The sequence below is a fragment of the Lepidochelys kempii genome, chromosome 23 (assembly GCF_965140285.1).
Source record: "Lepidochelys kempii isolate rLepKem1 chromosome 23, rLepKem1.hap1, whole genome shotgun sequence".
In the NCBI taxonomy this organism is placed as follows: Eukaryota; Metazoa; Chordata; order Testudines; family Cheloniidae; genus Lepidochelys; species Lepidochelys kempii.
This window is the reverse complement of record NC_136402.1, coordinates 17,554,502-17,575,022: the sequence shown is the minus strand read 5'-3', so window position 1 is coordinate 17,575,022 and position 20,521 is coordinate 17,554,502. Positions and strand designations below refer to the sequence as shown.

Sequence of the window (20,521 nt, the reverse complement as noted above, 5' to 3'; positions counted from 1 at the left end):
GCGCTATCTCAGAGTGGTTCGGGGCCCGGTCTCGGGGGGGGGGGGGGTCCGGTTCGGGGCCCGGTCTCGGGGGGGGGGGGGGGTCCGGTTCGGGGCCCGGTCTCGGGGGGGGGGGGGGTCCGGGTTCGGGGCCCGGTCTCGGGGGGGGGGGGGGGTCCGGTTCGGGGCCCGGTCTCGGGGGGGGGGGGGGGGGTCCGGTTCGGGGCCCGGTCTCGGGGGGGGGGGGTCCGGTTCGGGGCCCGGTCTCGGGGGGGGGGGGGGTCCGGTTCGGGGCCCGGTCTCGGGGGGGGGGGGGTCCGGTTCGGGGCCCGGTCTCGGGGGGGGGGGGGTCCGGGGCCCGGTCTCGGGGGGGGGGGTCCGGTTCGGGGCCCGGTCTATTGGGGGGGGGGTCCGGTTCGGGGCCCGGTCTATTGGGGGGGGGGGGGTCCGGTTCGGGGCCCGGTCTCTGGGGGGGGGGGGTCCGGTTCGGGGCCCGGTCTATTGGGGGGGGGTTTCCCAGCCAGCCGGGCCCGGTCTCTGGGGAAGTCCGCTTCGGGGCCCGGTTCCCAGTTACCAATGAGGCTGGCCCGGCCCGGCCCCGCTCGCTTCCCCCGCTCGGCTCCTCTCACAAGATGGCGGCTGCCGGGCCCGGAACAAAAACCCCCCTCTCGCGGCGCACGCCAGGCCCCGCCCCCCGCCGCCCATTGGCCGCCCGGCCCGACCGACGCGCCCCGCAACGCTTACGCCGGCCGCCCATTGGCTGGAAGGGAGAGCGGCCCGCCCCGTGACCCGGGACACGCCCCCTGCCGGCTGCAGACACCCGGATGTGGGGAGAGGAACCGGATGGGACGGTGCCCCGCCCATCTCATGAATAATGCATATCTTAATGAATAATAACGGCCTCGCCCCCTCATGTCTCCTACAGGGAGTGGAAGGGGCAGGGCTAGAGATGCGAGAGGGAAGGGGCGGGACTGGGGGCGGGGCGTGGGGCAGGGCTGGGGGCGGGCTGGGGGCGGGAGGGAGGGGGCGGGGCGTGGGTCAGGCTGGGGGCGGGAGAGGGAAGGGGCGGGGCGTGGGGCAGGGCTGGGGGGCGGGAGAGGGAAGGGGCGGGGTGTGGGAGAGGGAAGGGGCGGGACTGGGGGCGGGGCGTGGGGCAGGGCTGGTGGGGCGGGGCGTGGGGCGGGAGAGGGAAGGGGCGAGGCGGGGGGCAGGGCTGGGGGGCGGGAGAGGGAAGGGGCGGGGGGCAGGGCTGGGGGGCGGGAGAGGGAAGGGGCGGGGCTAGAGGGGCAGAGAAGGGGCGGGGTGTGGGAGAGGGAAGGGGCGGGACTGGGGGCGCAGCGTGGGGCAGGGCTGGGGGGCGGGAGGGGGGCAGGTCGTGGGGCAGGGCAGTGGTCCTCACTACCCACCAGATAACCATTCATTAAATTTGGACCCAAAGTGGGCTGCACAGGATGAAGCAAATCCAGAGCCCCCCCCACACACACACACACACGCCCGCACACCCAGTGGCAGAGGCCCCAGCTACCCGCGCTCAGCGAGCCGGCCTGGCCCCTGCCCCATTCCAAGCGGGTCGCTCGCCCCGTCCAGCCAGCGCTCGCTGTACGGGCCAGGGAAGCGGCAGCCGCGCTGCAAACCCAGCCCCGCACCCGCGAGCCTGAGCCCGGCTCCAGTGACTCGGGCTGGCGTGGCGCGCTTCACACGGCATGGCACAGCCCACTGGGGCTCTGGGTCCTGACGTGCGGGGCGAGGCTCAGAGCCCCAGTGGGAACGGCAGCGTGGCTGCTTTTAGCCCCATAGCAGAGTCAGGGAGAGAACCCAGGAGTCCTGGCACCCAGCCCCCCTGTTCTAACCCCTAGACCTAACTTCCCTCCCAGATAGAAAGAAGAGGAAATAACAGTGAGAGGGGGAAGATTGGGGGGCCCAGGAATGTGGGGCACACAGAGCCCCAGGCAGGGGGGAGGTCGGGGACCCTGGTATGGCAAGGGGGGTGACAGGGAGGCATACCCAGAGCAGGACTCTGAGCCCTGCCATGTGTGTGTCCCTGGTCCCTACTGGAGGGGGCGAGGCCTGCTCTTTTCCCTCCGGCGGGACCGATTCTGGAGCCCTGTGCCCAGTTCTGGTGGGGGGCGACTGCCGAGGGGGTGGAGAAGAGCCCCTAGACCTGCTCTGGCCTATCTGGGAGGCCAGCCTGGGTGGTCTAGAGACCCCTTCTGCCCTCAAACTCTGGGGTAGTGTAATGGGGCCCGGAGAGGTACACACCCAGGATCAGAAGGGCACATCTAGCCCGGTATCCTGGCTCCAGCCCTCGCCAGCCACACAGGAAGAGGGAATTACCCTGGAAGGGGGGGGGGCTTTCTGCCCCCCATGTTAGCTCAGTCCCCCAGTAATAATTAAAATTGGGTTTAATCCCTGAGGGAAGAGGCTCACTATCACTTCCAGAACGCGTCAACCTGGATTAGAACTACCCTGGAACCTTAGCAGATGGGGGGGGAGACGCCCCACCTGGCGTGAATCCAGCTCAATCCATACACCCAGGGCCCTAAAGCCAGAAGGGTCTGTTACCCCGTCCAATCTCACACACATGGCACAAGCTGGAGAATTCCCCTGGATTAGCCCTCCTGGCCACAGCGTCGTCTAGGAGCTGATGGGGAATGGCCGGGTTCTTGGCGTCAATGACAATCAGTGGCAAGGAGTCCCACTGGCTAACATCTCCCGCTGCCTTTGAGTCCAACCCCTGTCCATGGCATCGAAGAGCTCCTCGTTCTCCTCAGGAGCCGGGGCAGGACTGCACACACTGGCAGACGTCCTGTATGCTCTGACCCCGTGACCCATAGCGCCCTCTCAGCAAAGCTCTGGAGTCTGAATATTCGGGGACTGAGCAGCGTCCCACATGACAGAGGGCCCTGATCTCGGTTGGGGTCTGGGCAGTGCCCAGCATAACAGGGGGCCCTGATCTCAGTTATGGTCTGCGCAGCACCCAGCACAACGGGGCCCTGATCTTAGTCAAGTGGCTTGCACAGGGCCTGGCCTAACAGGGCTCTGCTTGGCCATACCCCAAACAATCACAAACCTAACCTAAATTTTGCTGGTGCGATTTCCCAGCCATCGCTGTGGTTTTGGTCCCATTAACCCAGGTTTCAGTCTGACTTTCCCTACGTGGATTTTTTGACTCTCAACTAAGTTTTTGCACATGGAATTTCCCAGCCCTGGTTTGTTTTTCTTTTCTTGTTGGCTGCAAGAAACCAATTTGTTGTTTTCGTCAAAGGCCCTTTGGCTAATTGTCTAGATCACCCTAGAGCATCCCAGGATCACACCCTGTGACCATCCCTCGTATGTTCCCCCACACCGGTGTTGAGAGCATCGCATCTGGGAGTGAAAAACACAACTACACACACAGGGCAGGGCTCTCAGTGATAACCAGCTTGGCAGGACGCTCAACCCTTCCTGCCACAGCTAGATCAAACCCCATCTTCACCAAGGGAACCATCTCCAAGGCCCATATTGGTCCCCCAAGCCCGACTCTCTAAGCTGTCCCCTTTCAGAGCTCAAGCGAGTGGGAGGAGCCATCAGAAACTGGATTTGGTGGGTGGGGTTTACAAAGAAATGAGATGCACACATGCAAATCAGCATTTGCAAAATCGCTCCAATCAGCAAACCAGACCAACAAAAAGCCAGTTTGGGGAAGGTGCAAACGAGTGACAATCATAGAATATCAGGATTAGAAGAGACCTCAGGAAGTCATCTAGTCCAACCCCCTGCTCAAAGCAGGACCAATCCTCAATTTTTGCCCCAAATCCCTAAATGGCCCCCTCAAGGATTGAGCTCACAACCCTGGGTTTAGCAGGCCAATGCTCAAACCACTGAGCTATCCCTCCCCCTCCCATCTAATCAATGACTGGCAGGGAAAGGCTGACACAGCTTTCAACCCCAGGCCTCTCTACGCGCTATCTCAGAGTAGAAAGTGTCCCCTGGGCGCTGAGATGGGGAAACTGAGGCACAGAGAAAGGAAGTTATGTGCACAAAAACACGCAGCATGTGGGAGAGCCAATACACAGGAGCCCTGGATTCCAGGCTCCCCTGCTCTAACCCACTAGACCCCACGCCCCTCCCAGAGCCAGGCAGAGAACCCAGGAGTCCTGGCTCCCAGGCCCCAACCAATACACTACAGAGAAGCGTGGGGCAGGGAGTGGAGGCTAGATATATGTTGAGCGTCGCTGATTCTCAGCAAAGACGCGCTATCTCAGAGTCAGCAAAGCAGCCCCCCCAGCGCAATGGGGGTACAGAGGATTCTCTGGCACAGAGGAGCAAACCAGACAGTTGGGGGGGGCAGCACACAAAGGGGGGTCCCAGTCACCCCCCTAATAACAAAACGTCAGGGGTCACGTGGTGAATTCCCCCTCCTTGCCTCATTCCCCCCCCACCACCGAGGGCTGTTGGCCCCCCACTCCCCACCAATGCTGCCCCATCTCCCTCCTCCCAGCCCACACCCTGGTGCCCCCCATACTCCTCGCCCCACTGGCTGTGAATCCCCCAGTGTCCTAGCTCAGTCACCACCCCCCCAGCCCCCCTCCTCCGCCTCCTGACCCCCACCTACCTCCTTACATTCCCCAACATCCCCCCCCAGGGTCCCTTCCCTCCTACCCCCCACCCTCTCTGGTTCCCCACCGATTTCCCCCCAAGGTGCCCCCACCCCACTCTACCTGCTCCAGGGGGCCCCCTCATAAGGGCACCCCTGCCCATCCCTCCCACAGCCCTCCCTGGCCACCTCTGAGGGTCTCTTAGCTATCCACCTGTGCCCCCACCCCTTACCCAGGGCCCCCCATTCCCGGGCCCCCAGCTCCCCCCTTTACCCGTGCTCCCCAGCTTCCCCCACCCCTGTGGTCCCCCTGCTCCCCCCTTACCCGTGCCCCCCAGCTCCCCCTTACCCGTGCCCCCCTGCTCCCCCCACCCATGTCCCCCTGCTCCCCCTTACCCAGGCCCCCAGCTCCCCCTTACCCGTGTCCCCCTGCTCCCCCTTACCCAGGCCCCCAGCTCCCCCCTTACCCAGGCCCCCCTGCTCCCCCCACCCGTGTCCCCCTGCTCCCCCTTACCCAGGCCCCCCTGCTCCCCCCACACGTGTCCCCCTGCTCCCCCTTACCCAGGCCCCCAGCTCCCCCCTTACCCAGGCCCCCCTGCTCCCCCTTACCCAGGCCCCCAGCTCCCCCCTTACCCATGCTCCCCAGCTTCCCCCACCCCTGTGTCCCCCAGCTTCCCCCTTCTTACCCAGCCCCCCCTGCGCCCCCCAGAGCCCCGCCCCCTTTACCCAGGCCCCGCTGCCCCAGGCCCCCTGCTCCCCCCTTACCCAGGCCCCCCCTGCGCCCCGCCCCCTTGTGCTCCCCCGCGCCCCGCCCCCCCGCTCACCCCTCTCTCTCTCTCTCTCTCTCTCTCCCCCTCGCGCCGCTCTCGCCGCTGACGGACCCTCCGGGTTCGGGCTGAACCACGCGCCACGCGGGGGCGCGGGGCCGAACCATCCCGGGAGGGAGGGGTACCCGCCCCCCTGCCCGCATCCGCATGGCCCCGAGAGCCCGCGGTCCCCCCTCTCCTGCCGATAGGATGGTCCGGCCCGGCGCGCGGGCCTACTGGGGGCTGTAAGTCCTGGGGGCGCAGGGAGGGCCATACAGACACGGGACAGACATAGGGACAGGAACGTGGGGGAGAGATCACCGGGGTGAGGGGGGTGGACAGACAGACAGGGGGGTGCTGCGGGGGCGCGGCTGGATGGGTCCCCACTGCCCATCCCCTTAACTCTGCCCCTTTGGGCCACCTTGACAGCAGCAATGACCCCATCACATGGGGGACGTTGGCGCCCACTCCCCACCTCCTGCCACACCCGAGGCGGGCCGTGTCCCGGGGCTGGGTCCGTAGGACGCCCCACCAGTTGGCGGTTATGGGGTGAGGGAAGCAGGACGGCCTCATACTCAGGTGGCTATAGCCCGGGCCTCTGACGGGACACGGCCCTGCCTCAGTTTCCCCACTCTGCCACGTCTATTCCCCTGGTGGCTGAGACAAGCGCTCGACAGTTGGCGGGGGATCCTGTGCCACACGCCACGGTGGCCCTATGGAGTCGATGGGGAGGAGAAGGGGACCGCGGTCACCGGGAGCAACTTTACCAGGCATGCTCCTGCTGCCATGAATCCTGGGGTGTCTGAACCCCCCCAGACCTTGCTTGGCTGCCTCAATCGTTGTCTTTTACCAACGGTGTTTGCATGGAATTTCCTTTGCTTTTATCCCTGGCTCTGGGAGGGGAGCAGGTCTGCTGGGTTAGAGTTGGGGAGAGCGGGGGCTGGGAGCCAGGACTCCTGGGTTCTCCCCTTAGCTCTGGGAAGGGAGCTCTGTGGGTTAGAGTCGGGGGGGGGGGGGCTGGGAGCCAGGACTCCTGGATTATCCCCTGGCTCTGGGAGGGGAACCCAGTGGGTTAGAGTCAGGGGCTGGGGGGCTGAGAGACAGGACTCCTGGGTTCTCTTCCAGCTCTGGGAGAGGAGTGGGGACTAGTAGTTAGAGCAGGGAGGCCTGGGAGCCCGGACTCCTGGGTTCTCTCCCCAGCTCTGGAGGGGAGTGGGGTCTGGTGGGTTAGAGCAGCAGGGCTGGGAACCAGGACTCCTGGGTTCTATTCTCGGCACCAGGAAGGAAGTGGGGTCTAACTGTTAGATCCTTCTCTCCCGTCCTACTGCTCCAGGCTGTTCCCCGCCTACCTTGGAGGGATGACAGAGGAAGAACTGACCATAAAGGCTGCCAGAGACAAAATCTCTGTTTATTTTGTTATTTCCAGGCTCCCTGTAGGGGCGGGGGGGGCAAGGAAAATTCGCGCGGGGGACAGCCTGGGATTTCTGTATTAAAATAGCATCTTCACAAAACATGCAGCTGCCCTGGTGGGTGGACGTGCGCATCCCAGTGCCGTGGGCTGGTCCTGAGCTGGGGCCACGGTTGGGGACAGAGCCAGGTTGGGAGTGGGACCCAGGGCCTTTCCCCTCTCGGGGGCGCCGGGTCGGATCCGGGTGCATGGAGCTGTACAAAGGGGTTATTGCGTCTTTTCTTCCGTGGGCTCTGCTGGCTCGCTCGGTCGCCCCGTGGTGGGGGGTTCTGTGGGGCGGGGCTCTTCCACTGTCACCTCGGGGAGCGACACGTGGGGGCAGGCGCCAGGCTCCAGAGCACGGAGCCTCTGCATGAAGGTGGTGACTCGAATGGCCTTCTGTGGGGAGAGGGGAGAGGGTCAGATAGTCCCACAATATACCGCCCACTGTCCCCCCACGGCACCCCCCAGTGCCTGGACCAGCCTGCCAGGGGAGAGCACCCCCTGCCCCACAGCACCCCCCAGCACCCGGCCCACCCTGCCGGGGGAGAGTGCCCCCTGCCCAGCCCCCACCCCGCTCCACAGCACGGCACCCCCCAGCACCCAGCCCTGCCTGCCAGGGGAGAGCACCCCGTACCCAGCCCTCCACCCCATGGCGCCCTCCAACGCCCCTGGGGAAACTCACCCGCCATTTGGCTTTGGCAAAGTTCTTCTCGATCTGGGCACAGACCCCCTCCTTGAGGTTCTTTTCCGAAGCCACGTTGCCCGCGATCCTGGGGGGTCGGGGTTGAGGGGCGTCCAGGATGGGGGGAGGATGCAGTGGGGGGGGCCAGGTTGGGGTGGGGATCAGGGGTGGTAGATGCAGGTGAGATGGGGGAGGGGAGATTGGGGGGATGTGGGGTGTAGATGGGGGGATGCAGGTGATCGTGGGGTTGGGAGGCACAAAAAGACCCAGTGTGTGGGGGGCAAACATAGGCAGCCATTAGCCTGGGCTGTGAGGAGCAGGTTTGGGGGAGCTGACCCCAAACCAGGGGTGTCAGGCTAAGGCCCTGCAGCAGAGAGCCGCCCCCCCCACTCCCTGGCCAGATGGCCCCACGTACCTCCCTGCCCCCCAGCTGAGAGTGAGTGACCCCCCCTTCAACCTCCATACTCTCCCATGCCCACCCCCCCTCGCCACTCGCCTGCCCCTCCCCCCACTCACTCGCTGTGACCCTCCCCCACTCACCTGCCCTGCTCCTGCCCCCCAGCCCCCCGCCCCTCACCAGACGTGTCCCAGGGCCTCCTGTGCCGTGATCCTCTGGTCCTGATCCACGTCCAGCAGCTGCGACACCAGCTTCTTGGCTGCAATGGGGGGCAGGGGAGGGTCAGTGCAGGGTAAACGCCCCCCCCATCCCAGAGTGGCAGGGACATGGGGGAAGAAGAGTGAGGTGGGGGGGTCTCATCAGTGGGAGAGACCTTGTCCCAGCAGGGTGGGTTGGGGCAGTGGGGGGCAGTGTGGGGGCTGTGGGGGGCTGGGGACTCACCGGCGGGGGAGATCTCGTCCCAGTAGGGGGGGTCGGGGCAATGGGGGGCTGTGGGGGGCTGGGGACTCACCCGCGGGGGAGATCTCGTCCCAGTAGGGGGGTCGGGGCAGTGGGGGGCTGTGGGGGGCTGGGGACTCACCGGCGGGGGAGATCTCGTCCCAGTAGGGCGGTCGGGGCAATGGGGGGCTGTGGGGGGCTGGGGACTCACCGGCGGGGGAGATCTCGTCCCAGTAGGGGGGTCGGGGCAGTTGGGGGGCTGTGGGGGGCTGGGGACTCACCGGCGGGGGAGATCTCGTCCCAGTAGGGGGGTCGGGGCAGTGGGGGGCTGTGGGGGGCTGGGGACTCACCGGCGGGGGAGATCTCATCCCAGTAGGGGGGTCGGGGCAGTGGGGGGGCTGTGGGGGGCTGGGGACTCACCGGCGGGGGAGATCTCGTCCCAGTAGGGGGGTCGGGGCAGTGGGGGGGCTGTGGGGGGCTGGGGACTCACCGGCGGGGGAGATCTCGTCCCAGTAGGGGGGGTCGAAGCTGTACTCCCCAGCCAGGATCTGACGGAAGAGCTGCCGGTCCTGCCCCCGGCCGGACTCCTGCTCCTCCTCAGCGTAGAATGGGGGGTTCCCCGACAGCCTGTGGGGGAGGGGCAGTCAGGGGCGGTCGTGGGGTCCCCAGGGACACCCTAATGCCACCCTCCTGACCCCTAGCCCCACCCCCCCAGCCCCGACACCTCCCGACCCCCCGGGGCCCCAGCCCCACTCACAGGATGAAGAGGATGACCCCCACGGCCCAGCAGTCCACGGGGCGGCCGTAGCGCTGGCGAGCGATGACCTCGGGGGCTGGGGGCAGAGAGAGACGGGGTGAGACCCCCAGGCATAACGGCGGGAGACGAGGTCAAAGGTGGGGGTGGGGTGGTGGTTCTCAGGGGAGGGTCCCACACCCAGGTACTCAGGGGGAGGAGGGGGGTGTCGTACCCAGGTACTCAGGGGAGGGTCTCATACCCAGGTACTCGGGGGGATGGGGGGGCCGTACCCAGGTATTCGGGGGGGGACGTACCCAGGTCCTCAGGGGAATGGGGGGCCATACCCAGGTACTGTGGGGGGTACCCAGGTACTGTGGGGGGACAGGGGGCCCGTACCCAGGTACTCAGGGCGATGGGAGGGGAGTACCCAGGTACTCAGGGGGATGGGGGGCTGTACGCAGGTACTTGGGGGGGTACCCAGGTACCCGGGGGGATGGGAGGCCATACCCAGGTAGTTGGGGGGGCGTATCCAGGTACTCGGGGGGCAGGGGGTCCGTGCCCAGGTACTCAGGCATGAGGGCAATGGTACGCAGGTGTCATAAATATAAAGGGAATGGAAAACACCTTTAAAATCTCTCCTGGCCCAGGGCAAAACCCTTTCACCTGTAAAGGGTTAAGAAGCTCAGGTAACCTGGCTGGCACCTGGCCCAAATGACCAATGAAGGGACAAGATACTTTCAAAGCTGGGGGGAGAAACAAAGGCTCCGGGTCTGTCTGGGTGAGGCTTTTGCCGGGGACAGGTCAGGAATGGAGTCTGAGAGGTGGATCTCGTAAGGGATCTCGTTAGATTCCGATTCCTTTAAACAGCCGGTGAAATAGGCTGTGCTGGAGGGAGCGGAGATTCCTGTTTTTGTGTCTTTTTATCGCTGAAGGTTTGGCATAGAGGGAGTCTCTAGGGTTTGAATCTGATTACCCTGTAAGGTATTGACCATCCGGATGTTACAGAGGGGATTTTTTTACTTTTTCTTCTATTAAAATTCTTCTTTTCAGAATCTGGTTGCTTCTTCATTGTTCTTAAGATCCCAGGGTTTGGGTCTGGGTTCACCTCAGCAAATGGGTGAGGATTTTTATCAAGCCTTCCCCAGGAAAGGGGGTGTAGGGCTTGGGAGGATTCAGGGGGGGAAAGACGTTTCCAAGCGGGATCTTTCCCGGTTATATATTTGTTAGACGCTTGGTGGTGGCAGCAATAAAGTCCAAGGGCAAAAGGTAAAATAGTTTGTACCTTGGGGAAGTTTTAACCTAAGCTGGTAAGAATAAGCTTAGGGGGTTTTCAGGCAGGTCCCCACATCTGTACCCCAGAGTAGGTACTGAGGGGTGTGGGGGAATGGGGGCCATACCCAGATACTCAAGGGGGAGACAGAGGAGGCTGTACCCAGATACTCAGGGTGGGGAGATGGGGGCCATACCCAGGTCCTGGGATGCGATGGGGGCGCCATAGCCAGGTACTCACAGGGGGGTGTACCCAGGTACTCGAGGGGATTGGAGGCCATACCCAGATACTTGGGGGGGGGAGCGTACCCAGGTACTTGGGGGGAATGGGGGGCCATACCCAAGTACTCAGGGAGGCATACTCGGAGGGATGGGGGGCCATACCCAGGTACTCAGGGGGGGTACCTAGGTACTTGGGGAAAGGGGGGGACATACCCAGGTACTTGGGGGGCATACCCAGGTACTTGGGGGGAATGGGGGGCTGTACCCAGGTACTTGGGGGGTACCCAGGTATTCAAGGGGATGGGTGGCCGTACCCAGGTAATCGGGGTGAAGGGCGGGGCATACCCAGGTACTTGGGGGGGCATACCCAGGTATTCAAGGGCATGGGGGGCTGTACCCAGGTACTTGGGGCCATAGGAGGGGTGTACCCAGGCACTCGGGGGGGGTACCCCGGTATTCGAGGGGATAGGGGGCCATACCCAGATACTCAGGGGGGCATACCCAGGTACTTGGGAGGAATGGGGGGGCTGTATCAAGGTACTCAGGGGGGCATCCCCGGGTACTCGGAAGGATGGGGGGCCATACCCAGGTACTTGGGGTGCATAACCAGGTACTCAGGGTGATGGGAGGGGCGAACCCAGGTATTCGGGGGAAATGGGGTGTGTACCCAGGTACTTGGGGGGTACCCAGGTATTTGAGGGGATGGGGAGCCGTACCCATATACCTGGGGCGATGGGAGGGGCATACCCAGGTACTCGGGGGGGTGTACCCAGGTATTTGGGGTATGGGGGGGCATACCCAGGTACTCGGGGGGGGGTGTACCCAGGTATTTGGGGTATGGGGGGGCATACCCAGGTACTCGGGGGGGGGTGTACCCAGGTATTTGGGGTATGGGGGGGCATACCCAGGTACTCGGGGGGGGGTGTACCCAGGTATTTGGGGTATGGGGGGGCATACCCAGGTACTCGGGGGGGTGTACCCAGGTATTTGGGGTATGGGGGGGCATACCCAGGTACTCGGGGGGGTGTACCCAGGTATTTGGGGTATGGGGGGGCATACCCAGGTACTCGGGGGGGTGTACCCAGGTATTTGGGGTATGGGGGGGCATACCCAGGTACTCGGGGGGGTGTACCCAGGTGTTTGGGGTATGGGGGGGCATACCCAGGTACTCGGGGGGGTGTACCCAGGTGTTTGGGGTATGGGGGGGCATACCCAGGTACTCGGGGGGGTGTACCCAGGTGTTTGGGGTATGGGGGGGCATACCCAGGTACTCGGGGGGGTGTACCCAGGTGTTTGGGGTATGGGGGGGCATACCCAGGTACTCGGGGGGGGTGTACCCAGGTGTTTGGGGTATGGGGGGGCATACCCAGGTACTCGGGGGGGTGTACCCAGGTGTTTGGGGTATGGGGGGGCATACCCAGGAACTCGGGGGGGTGTACCCAGGTATTTGGGGTATGGGGGGGCATACCCAGGTACTCGGGGGGGTGTACCCAGGTATTTGGGGTATGGGGGGCATACCCAGGTACTCGGGGGGGTGTACCCAGGTATTTGGGGTATGGGGGGGCATACCCAGGTACTCGGGGGGGTGTACCCAGGTATTTGGGGTATGGGGGGCATACCCAGGTACTCGGGGGGGTGTACCCAGGTATTTGGGGTATGGGGGGGCATACCCAGGTACTCGGGGGGGTGTACCCAGGTATTTGGGGTATGGGGGGGCATACCCAGGTACTCGGGGGGGTGTACCCAGGTATTTGGGGTATGGGGGGGCATACCCAGGTACTCGGGGGGGTGTACCCAGGTATTCGGGGTATGGGGGGGCATACCCAGGTACTCGGGGGGGTGTACCCAGGTATTCGGGGTATGGGGGGGCATACCCAGGTACTCGGGGGGGTGTACCCAGGTATTCGGGGTATGGGGGGGCATACCCAGGTACTCGGGGGGGTGTACCCAGGTATTCGGGGTATGGGGGGGCATACCCAGGTACTCGGGGGGGTGTACCCAGGTATTCGGGGTATGGGGGGGCATACCCAGGTACTCGGGGGGGGTGTACCCAGGTATTCGGGGTATGGGGGGGCATACCCAGGTACTCGGGGGGGTGTACCCAGGTATTCGGGGTATGGGGGGGCATACCCAGGTACTCGGGGGGGTGTACCCAGGTATTCGGGGTATGGGGGGGCATACCCAGGTACTCGGGCGTCCCGCAGGGCTCAGTGATGGCTCCATTCTCGAAGCGCGACAGGTAGAAATCCCGGAGCACGACCTTGGCGTGGCTTTGCTGGGTGTGATAGACCAGGTTCTCCAGCTGGGGGGCACACCGGGCATCAGACCCTCCTGCCAGCCTCACAGCACCAGCCCCACAGCGCCCCCTTCCCCCGCCGGCCCCACACCATCCCCTCCCCTACAAGCCCCACACACCGTCCCCTCCCTTCCCACCAGCCTGCCCCACATCACTCCACCCCTTTCCCCACTCCCAGCCCGCCCCTACCCCTTAGACCCCCACCTCACCCCCACGGCACAGAAGTGGCCACTGGGGGGGATGTGAGCTAAAGAAACCAGCCAGCGAGCCTCGCTATGCATGAAACCTGGGGGCCTGGCAGCCAGGACTCCTGGGTTCTCTCCCCAGGGAGGGGAGTGGGGTCTAGTGGCTAGAGCAGGGGGAGCTGGGAGCCAGGACACCTGGGTTCTCTCCCCAGCTCTGGGAGGGGAGTGGGGTCTAGTGGCTAGAGCGAGGGGGGGGCTGGGAGCCAGGACTCCCGGGTTCTCTCCCCAGGGAGGGGAGTGGGGTCTAATGGCTAGAGCAGGGGGAGCTGGGAGCCAGGACACCTGGGTTCTCTCCCCACCCCTAGGAGGGGAGTGGGGTCTAGTGGCTAGAGCGAGGGGGGGCTGGGAGCCAGGACTCCTGGGTTCTCTCCCCAGCTCTGGGAGGGGAGTGGGGTCTAGTGGCTAGAGCGAGGGGGGGGCTGGGAGCCAGGACGCCTGGGTTCTCTCCCCACCCCTGGGAGGGGAGTGGGGTCTAGTGGCTAGAGCGAGGGGGGGCTGGGAGCCAGGACTCCTGGGTTCTCTCCCCAGCTCTGGGAGGGGAGTGGGGTCTAGTGGCTAGAGCGAGGGGGGGCTGGGAGCCAGGACGCCTGGGTTCTCTCCCCAGCTCTGGGAGGGGAGTGGGGTCTAGTGGCTAGAGCGAGGGGGGGGCTGGGAGCCAGGACGCCTGGGTTCTCTCCCCACCCCTGGGAGGGGAGTGGGGTCTAGTGGCTAGAGCGAGGGGGGGCTGGGAGCCAGGGCGGCTGGGTTCTCTCCCCAGCTCTGGGAGGGGAGTGGGGTCTAGTGGCTAGAGCAGGGGGGGCTGGGAGCCAGGACGCCTGGGTTCTCTCTGGCTCTGGAAGGGCAGTGGGGCCCGCTGGGTAGAGTGGGGGTGGGGGCAGCCCAGACGCCCGGCTCCCTGACCTTGAGGTTGCGGTGTACAATGCAGAGGCTATGCAGATAGGCCAGGGCCTCCAGCACCTGCCGGATCAGGCTGCTGGCGTCTCGCTCCGTGTAGCAGCCCAGGTCCAGAATCCAGTCGAACACGTCCCCGCCCGTCGCCCTGCAGGGGGCGGCACCGGGCTGGCTCAGCCCTGGGGGACCCCCGAGCTCCCCATGAGCCTGGAGCCCCCTCCCCCCTGCTCCCTGCCCTGGGGGTCCCCCACCCATATCCCCTCGCTCCCCCCATTTCCCTCTGCTCCCAGGGTGGGATCAGCCCCCAGCCAATCCTCCCCAAACCCTGGCATCCCCCCACAGCCATGGGACCCCCCCCCCCTGTTCCCTGCCCCGATTTCACCCCCCCCCCCCGGCCCCTGAACTCACAACTCCTGGATGATGTAAAATTCCCTGCGTGTCTCAAAGGTGTCAATCAGCTGGAGGATGTTGGGGTGACTCACCCTGGGGGGGGAGAAGAAATTGGGGGGGTCAAGCAATTGGCACGGCTTCCTTCCTGCCCCTGACTTGCCTTACCCCGCTGCTGGGAGCCCCCCTGGCCTCCCCGCCCCCTCTGCAGAGGGATACCCCCACACACACCTGGCACAGCAGATACACGTGGGCTCTTGCCCAAAGAGACACCCCGATTCCCACATGGCAATTCTGACAAGCGCCTGGTGTGACGAAGTGGGACTGTTCTTAAAGTTTCCTCTGAATAGTGTGGGGGTGCCTCAGTTTCCCCCAGGCAGTTCTTAAGTATCTCGGTGGTGGGGTAAGGGTGTATGATCGTTGCAGAGCCCTAGAGGGCAGGTGTGTGCAGGGGTCTGGACACAGAGAATGGCCGACACCCTGTTTCCTGGCCACCCATGGCCTGGGCCCTTCCCCCCTGCCAGGTGAGAGCTAAAGGGTTGGAGAACAAAGGAATCAGGTGCCTTCCAGGCCCGGGAAAGGGACAAAGCCCAGAGGAGGGGGGGCTGGAGAGAGTTTCAGTTTGGGGCTGGCTGGGACCTGGAGTGAAGGGCAGACATGGTTGTCTGGGTCACTGCCCCCCAAAATGGACCCAGCTGAGGGGTCCTGTTCTCTGCACCTACAAGCTCTGTGTTAGACCATGTTCCTGTCGTCTAATAAACCCTCTGTTTTACTGGCTGGCTGAGAGTCCCGTCTGACTGCGGAGTTGGGGGGCAGGACCCTCTGGCTTTCCCAAGACCCCGCCTGGGCGGACTCGCTGGGGGAAGTGCACGGAGGGGCAGAGGAGGCTGAATGCTCCGAGGTCAGACCCAGGAAGGTGGAAGCCGGGGGAGCTGTGTGTCCTGCAGACAGGCTGCTCACAGAGAGGAGACTCCCCAGAATCCTGACTGCCTTCATGGGGAGCAGTTCCAGAGCATCGTCCAGGGACTCCGTGACACCAGGACACCCGAGCCTGCCTCAGTTTCCCTCCGCCATGCCCTGAGCAGAACGGGGAGGGACTGGCCAGAGGCCAGAGTCATTCGCAACGGGAACCCCAGAGGCTGGGACACCCCCTCCTCCTCGTCCCTGGGCAGGGTGGCGGGGCAAGGGCCCCCCCGAGCTGCAGAGCAAAGGGGAACAGTGCCGGGTGTGCCGACAGAGAGACACAGCAAGTCCAGAAATGTACAACCACACAGGGATTTTCTGAAGGCCAGGCCTGCCTCAGTTTCCCCTTGTATATTGCCGTGCTACCCATCAGGCGCAGGAGGGGTGGGTGACTGGAGAAAGGGGACTCGGGAGCCGGGATGCCGAAGGCTTTCAGGGCTCCCCGAGTCTGGGGCCAGAACCCCTGTCCCCCTTTGCCAGTACTCCCGGCCTGGCTGCAAGGGTGGGGTCCGGCTCCGGCACCTACATCTTCAGGATGAGGATCTCGTTGCGGGCCGCCTGGCGAACCTTCCTGCCGTCCTTCTTCCGGAACCGCTTGCACACGACAAGCCGGTCAGTCCGGCGCTCACGAGCCAGGCACAGCTCACAGAACTCCTTCCTGAGGGGATGGGCGAGTGAGACGTCACACAGCCCCCCATAGCCCGCCCCCCTCAGCTACCCCCACATCCCACCCCCTCTGGAACCCCCCAACAGCCCCCCAGCACCCTCCTGCCACCATGAATTACTGGCATTACCCTTCCCAGCATAGCACATGCCTCAGTTTCCCCCCACTGACCAGCGTTCTGCGCAGCACGGCCCGGCCCAGGTGGACTCTGCTGCGCTCCGGGGATAGAACTGGATCAGCCCATCAATGGAGGAGCCGGGGGGGAGGCTGGGGTGGGGGGCTGGAGCTCCCACGTGCCCCCCTCCCAGATGGGCGACACCAGGGCCTAGCTCCGTCCTGACACCCATCCCTGTGCTCAGCCAAGGGTTTCCCGCCCCATCCCCCTGGGCTCCCCACCCACCGGGAGAACTGAGGGGCCCTGGCCTGACCCGTTTGTCCCAGTGCCAGATGTTTTCGGGGGGGCTCCCCTGGAGTCCGGTAAAATTACCCCTCTCCCCTGCCCAGCAGACAGGGAAACTGAGGCACACGAGCAAGCCAGGGAGTGAGTCGCTGTGGGAGGGGGAGTCTTTGTGGGCCGGGCTGTGGGGGGCAGCCCCCCCCCAGATACTCACACGCTCAGCAGCTCCCCGATCTCATACTTGTCCGTGATGTCGCCCACGGAGTTGTAGTTCTTCTCCTCCCGCAGCCGGAGACACCCCCACGGCATCCTGTGGGGGGAGGCAGGGGAATCAGACATAGCCACCACCCCCCACCCTGCCCTCCTCCCTGCCCCCTGCAGCATGACCCCCCCCAATGAGCCTCCCACCCTGCCCCCTGCAGCCCAGCACCCCCCACAGAGCCCCCCACCTATGTCCTGCAGCCCGGCGCTCCCGGCTGAGCCAGCCAGACCCTTTATCCTGGGGCTGGAACTCGCCTGCCAGAAACGGCTCCTTATGGGACCTGGCTGGGGGCAGGGCTGGGGCCTGTGGGATTCGGGACCTCGACTCCCCTCGAAATTCCAACCAGGCTCCCATCACCTCCCAGCAGAGCCTTGGGAGCCCCCTTCAGAGCTGGGAAGAGAACCCAGGAGTCCTGGCTCCCAGCCCCGCCCCCTCACCACCAGACCCCACTCCCCTCCCAGAGCCAGTTCCCCTCCCAGGGTATCAAACTGATGGGCAGCCACTGCCTCCTGGCCTCTGATCCCAGCGAAGCCGGGCCCGGCTGGCAAAACCAGTGACCCAGACGGTGGGATCCAGGGCTGGGCTGGCAGGGGGCTGCGGGTCGGGAGTGAGGGGCACCGGCAGGGCTGGGGGGCAGGGCTGGGCTGGCAGGGGGCTGCGGGTCGGGAGTGAGGGGCACCGGCAGGGCTGGGGCCCAGGGCTGGGCTGGCAGGGGGCTGCGGGTCGGGAGTGAGGGGCACCGGCAGGGCTGGGGGGCAGGGCTGGGCTGGCGGGGGGCTGCGGGTCGGGAGTGAGGGGCACCGGCAGGGCTGGGGGGGGCCCAGGGCTGGGCTGGCAGGGGGCTGCGGGTCAGGAGTCGGGGGCAGTGGCAGGGCTGGGGGGCAGGGCTGGGCTGGCAGGGGGCTGCGGGTCGGGAGTGAGGGGCACCGGCAGGGCTGGGGGGCAGGGCTGGGCTGGCAGGGGGCTGCGGGTCGGGAGTCGGGGGCAGTGGCAGGGCTGGGGGGCAGGGCTGGGCTGGCAGGGGGCTGCGGGTCGGGAGTGAGGGGCACCGGCAGGGCTGGGGGGCAGGGCTGGGCTGGCAGGGGGCTGCGGGTCGGGAGTCGGGGGGCACTGGCAGGGCTGGGGGGCAGGGCTGGGCTGGCAGGGGGCAGCGGGTCGGGGGGCAGTGGCAGGGCTGGGGGGGGCCCAGGGCTGGGCTGGCAGGGGGCTGCGGGTTGGGAGGCACTGGCAGGGCTGGGGGGCAGGGCTGAACCCCCCTGCCTGTCACCCCCCCCCGCCCCGGGCGCTGAGCGGTGACAACCGGCTGGATGGTCCCAGAACCCTCCTATCACCACGGTAACCCCGAGAACCCCAGCTGTCGCCATGGCAACCCAGCCACGGCAGCTTGAAGGCAACAGGAACCCGAACCTGGTGTAACCTGGCTGGGGGAGGGGCACCAACAATCACAACCCACAACCCAGACAGTTACCGACCCCTGCACTGCACACCTACACACAGACTGTGAGACCCGCACCGCACACCCGCACACGCACGGGGACACACAGAGCACAATCACACACACCCCACACCCGCACGGGGACACACACCCCACACCTGCGACACACACCACACAACCGCACACACACGCACCCCAGCTGCACACATGCAGTGCGACAGTCCACACACCTCGACGCACACACGGCAACCGCCCATACGCGCCGTGCGAAGACAGCCCTGCGCACATGTTGTGTCACACACACGGCAACCGCACACACGCTGCGACACACACCACAGCCAGGAGCGCACATTGCAACAGGCAAGGCAGTCGCACACGTGCACTGCAATAGACCCAGCAGACCCAGCCACGCACAGACTTACACGCAACACGGAAAACCCCCCCACACCGCAGAACAGTACCTGTGAAACAAACACCACAACCGCACTCAACACTCCGACACAACACCGCACACGGAAGAGACACACAACGCCCCTGGGCCCCGTTGTGCACCGAGCCACACACAGCACATCGTCGCAACCACGCAAACGGAGATAACGACACACGACACCTGGGCAGCCCAACACAGCGCAGGGCCTGGCCCCTCCAGCAGAAGGCGCCTACACACACTCACACACACTCACACACAGAGCAGGGCAAAAGGGTCGGGGCAGAGGCTGAGAACTGAAAATGCCCAGATCGCCTGTTGGCAAGCGAGAGCCGCTGGCGTCAATGAGTAAAATTGGGGAGCCCCCCCCCACGCAAGTCCCCCACCAGCACCCGGCCCTGACAGGCCTGGGGAGAGCGCCCCCTGCCCAACCCCCCGCCCCCCAGCACGGTGCCCCCCAAGTGCCCAGCCCTTACTGCTAAGGGAGAAAGCCCCCTGCCCAGCCCCCCCATCCTGCTCCCCGCAGCATGGAGCCCCCGCAATGCCCGGCCCTGAGTGCCAGGGGAGAGAGGAAGCCCCCTGCCCAGCCCGGCCCCACAGCACAGTGCCCCCTAGCGCTGCCCTGGGGCCAGCCCAGACCCCCTTTGCAGGGGGCCAACCTTCAGCCCCTTCTAACTTTGCCAAACTTCACCGGCTGGTTCCCTTCCAAGCAGAATGTGCCTAGAGTTGCCACCCCACAGAGACAACAGCAACCTTCCCCCCCATGTAACCACTAGACCCCACTCTCCTCCCCGAGCCGGGGAGAGAACCCAGGAGTCCCGGCTCCCAGCCCCCTGCTCTAACCACTAGACCCCACTCTCCTCCCCGAGCCGGGGAGAGAACCCAGGAGTCCCGGCTCCCAGCCCCCTGCTCTAACCACTAGACCCCACTCTCCTCCCCGAGCCGGGGAGAGAACCCAGGAGTCCCGGCTCCCAGCCCCCTGCTCTAACCACTAGACCCCACTCTCCTCCCCGAGCCGGGGAGAGAACCCAGGAGTCCTGGCTCCCAGCCAGTCCCCCTCCCCGAACCGGGGAGAGAACCCAGGAGTCCTGGCTCCCCTCCCCACGCCTCACCTGGGGCTAGGTCCAGTCACCGCCGCTCGCAGGCGCAGGGGGCCATGTCCGGAGCCCGGCTCCAGGCTCCCGGCTCCTGCCTGCCCGGATCCGCCGGGGACTCTGAGCCCAGCCCAGCCCGGAGCCGCGCGGGGCGGAGCGCACGGGAGAGAGCGAGAGAAATAGGTCGGCAAGAGGAGGGCGGGGGGGGAGCCAGGACTCCTGGGTTCTCTCCCCTGATATGGGTGGGGACGGGACGCTAGTGGTTACAGCGTGGGGGCCTGGGAGCCCAGGGCTGGGGGCTGCGAGTCGGGAGTGAGGGGCATCGGCAGGACCGGGGGGGGACTGGGCTAGCGGGGAGCTGCGGGTCAGGAGCGAGGGGCACTAGCGGAGCTGGGGGGCACCCCAGGGGTGGGTTATGGGGGGGCTGCGGGTCAGGAGCGAGGGGCACTGGCGGAGCTGGGGGGGCCCTAGGGGTGGGTTATGGGGGGCTGGGGGTCAGGAGCGAGGGGCACTGGCAGAGCTGGGGGGCCCCAGGGGTGGGTTATGGGGGGGCTGGCCTGATGGAGCCATCGCGCCGCGGGGGATTCGGTTCCCCATGAATATTTCAGTGTCTGCCGCAGACACGGAGAAGGAAACGTCTCGCTCCGGACTTGAGAGTCTGCAACGCCCCCCCCCCCGCCAGCTCTTCTGGTGCCCCCCACCCCTGACCCGCAGCCCCGGGCTCCCCCCACCCCCTCCCAGCTGTGCTGACCGGGATCAGGGTAACTCCACTTTGCCTGGCCCAGGGGGCCCGGAATCCCCAAGGGGGGGCCTGTCCCCCAGCACCCCACATGGGGTTAACAGGGACAAGCTCTACCCACCCCCCTCCAGGCACCGATTCCCACATGGCCCAGCCCAGGATGACT

General features: G+C 65.6%; 2 protein-coding genes across 6 annotated transcripts in view; both read right to left on the bottom strand.

Moving 5' to 3' along the window:
• Positions 1-5,487, bottom strand: part of UBA1 (ubiquitin like modifier activating enzyme 1) — a 17,616-nt gene extending 12,129 nt beyond the window's left edge. For 2 of the 4 annotated variants that reach the window (XM_078849974.1, XM_078849973.1), the window contains exon 1: positions 554-639. The gene's annotated coding sequence lies outside the window, so the exon portion shown is untranslated. Of the gene's footprint in view, positions 1-553; positions 640-5,379 lie in introns of those variants that run through there. The other 2 variants (XM_078849975.1, XM_078849976.1) reach the window with 2 other exon arrangements.
• A 1,261-nt stretch (positions 5,488-6,748) lies between these two features.
• On the bottom strand, positions 6,749-20,255 carry LOC144929719 (caM kinase-like vesicle-associated protein). 2 transcript variants are annotated; one of them, XM_078850143.1, is made up of 11 exons: positions 19,635-20,255; positions 16,613-16,708; positions 15,864-15,995; positions 14,396-14,470; positions 13,997-14,135; positions 12,737-12,857; positions 9,086-9,161; positions 8,819-8,955; positions 8,071-8,149; positions 7,494-7,581; positions 6,749-7,207 (listed from the first exon to the last, which is right to left on the bottom strand). In XM_078850143.1, exons 2-11 carry the CDS (start codon positions 16,705-16,707, stop codon positions 7,037-7,039), a joined length of 1,113 nt encoding a protein of 370 aa, XP_078706269.1. In that variant the 5' UTR covers position 16,708; positions 19,635-20,255; the 3' UTR covers positions 6,749-7,036. The 2 variants fall into 2 exon arrangements, with proteins under 2 accessions (XP_078706269.1, XP_078706270.1); XM_078850144.1 differs by lacking the exon at positions 19,635-20,255 and adding an exon at positions 18,557-18,861.
• Positions 20,256-20,521: the final 266 nt, after the last annotated feature.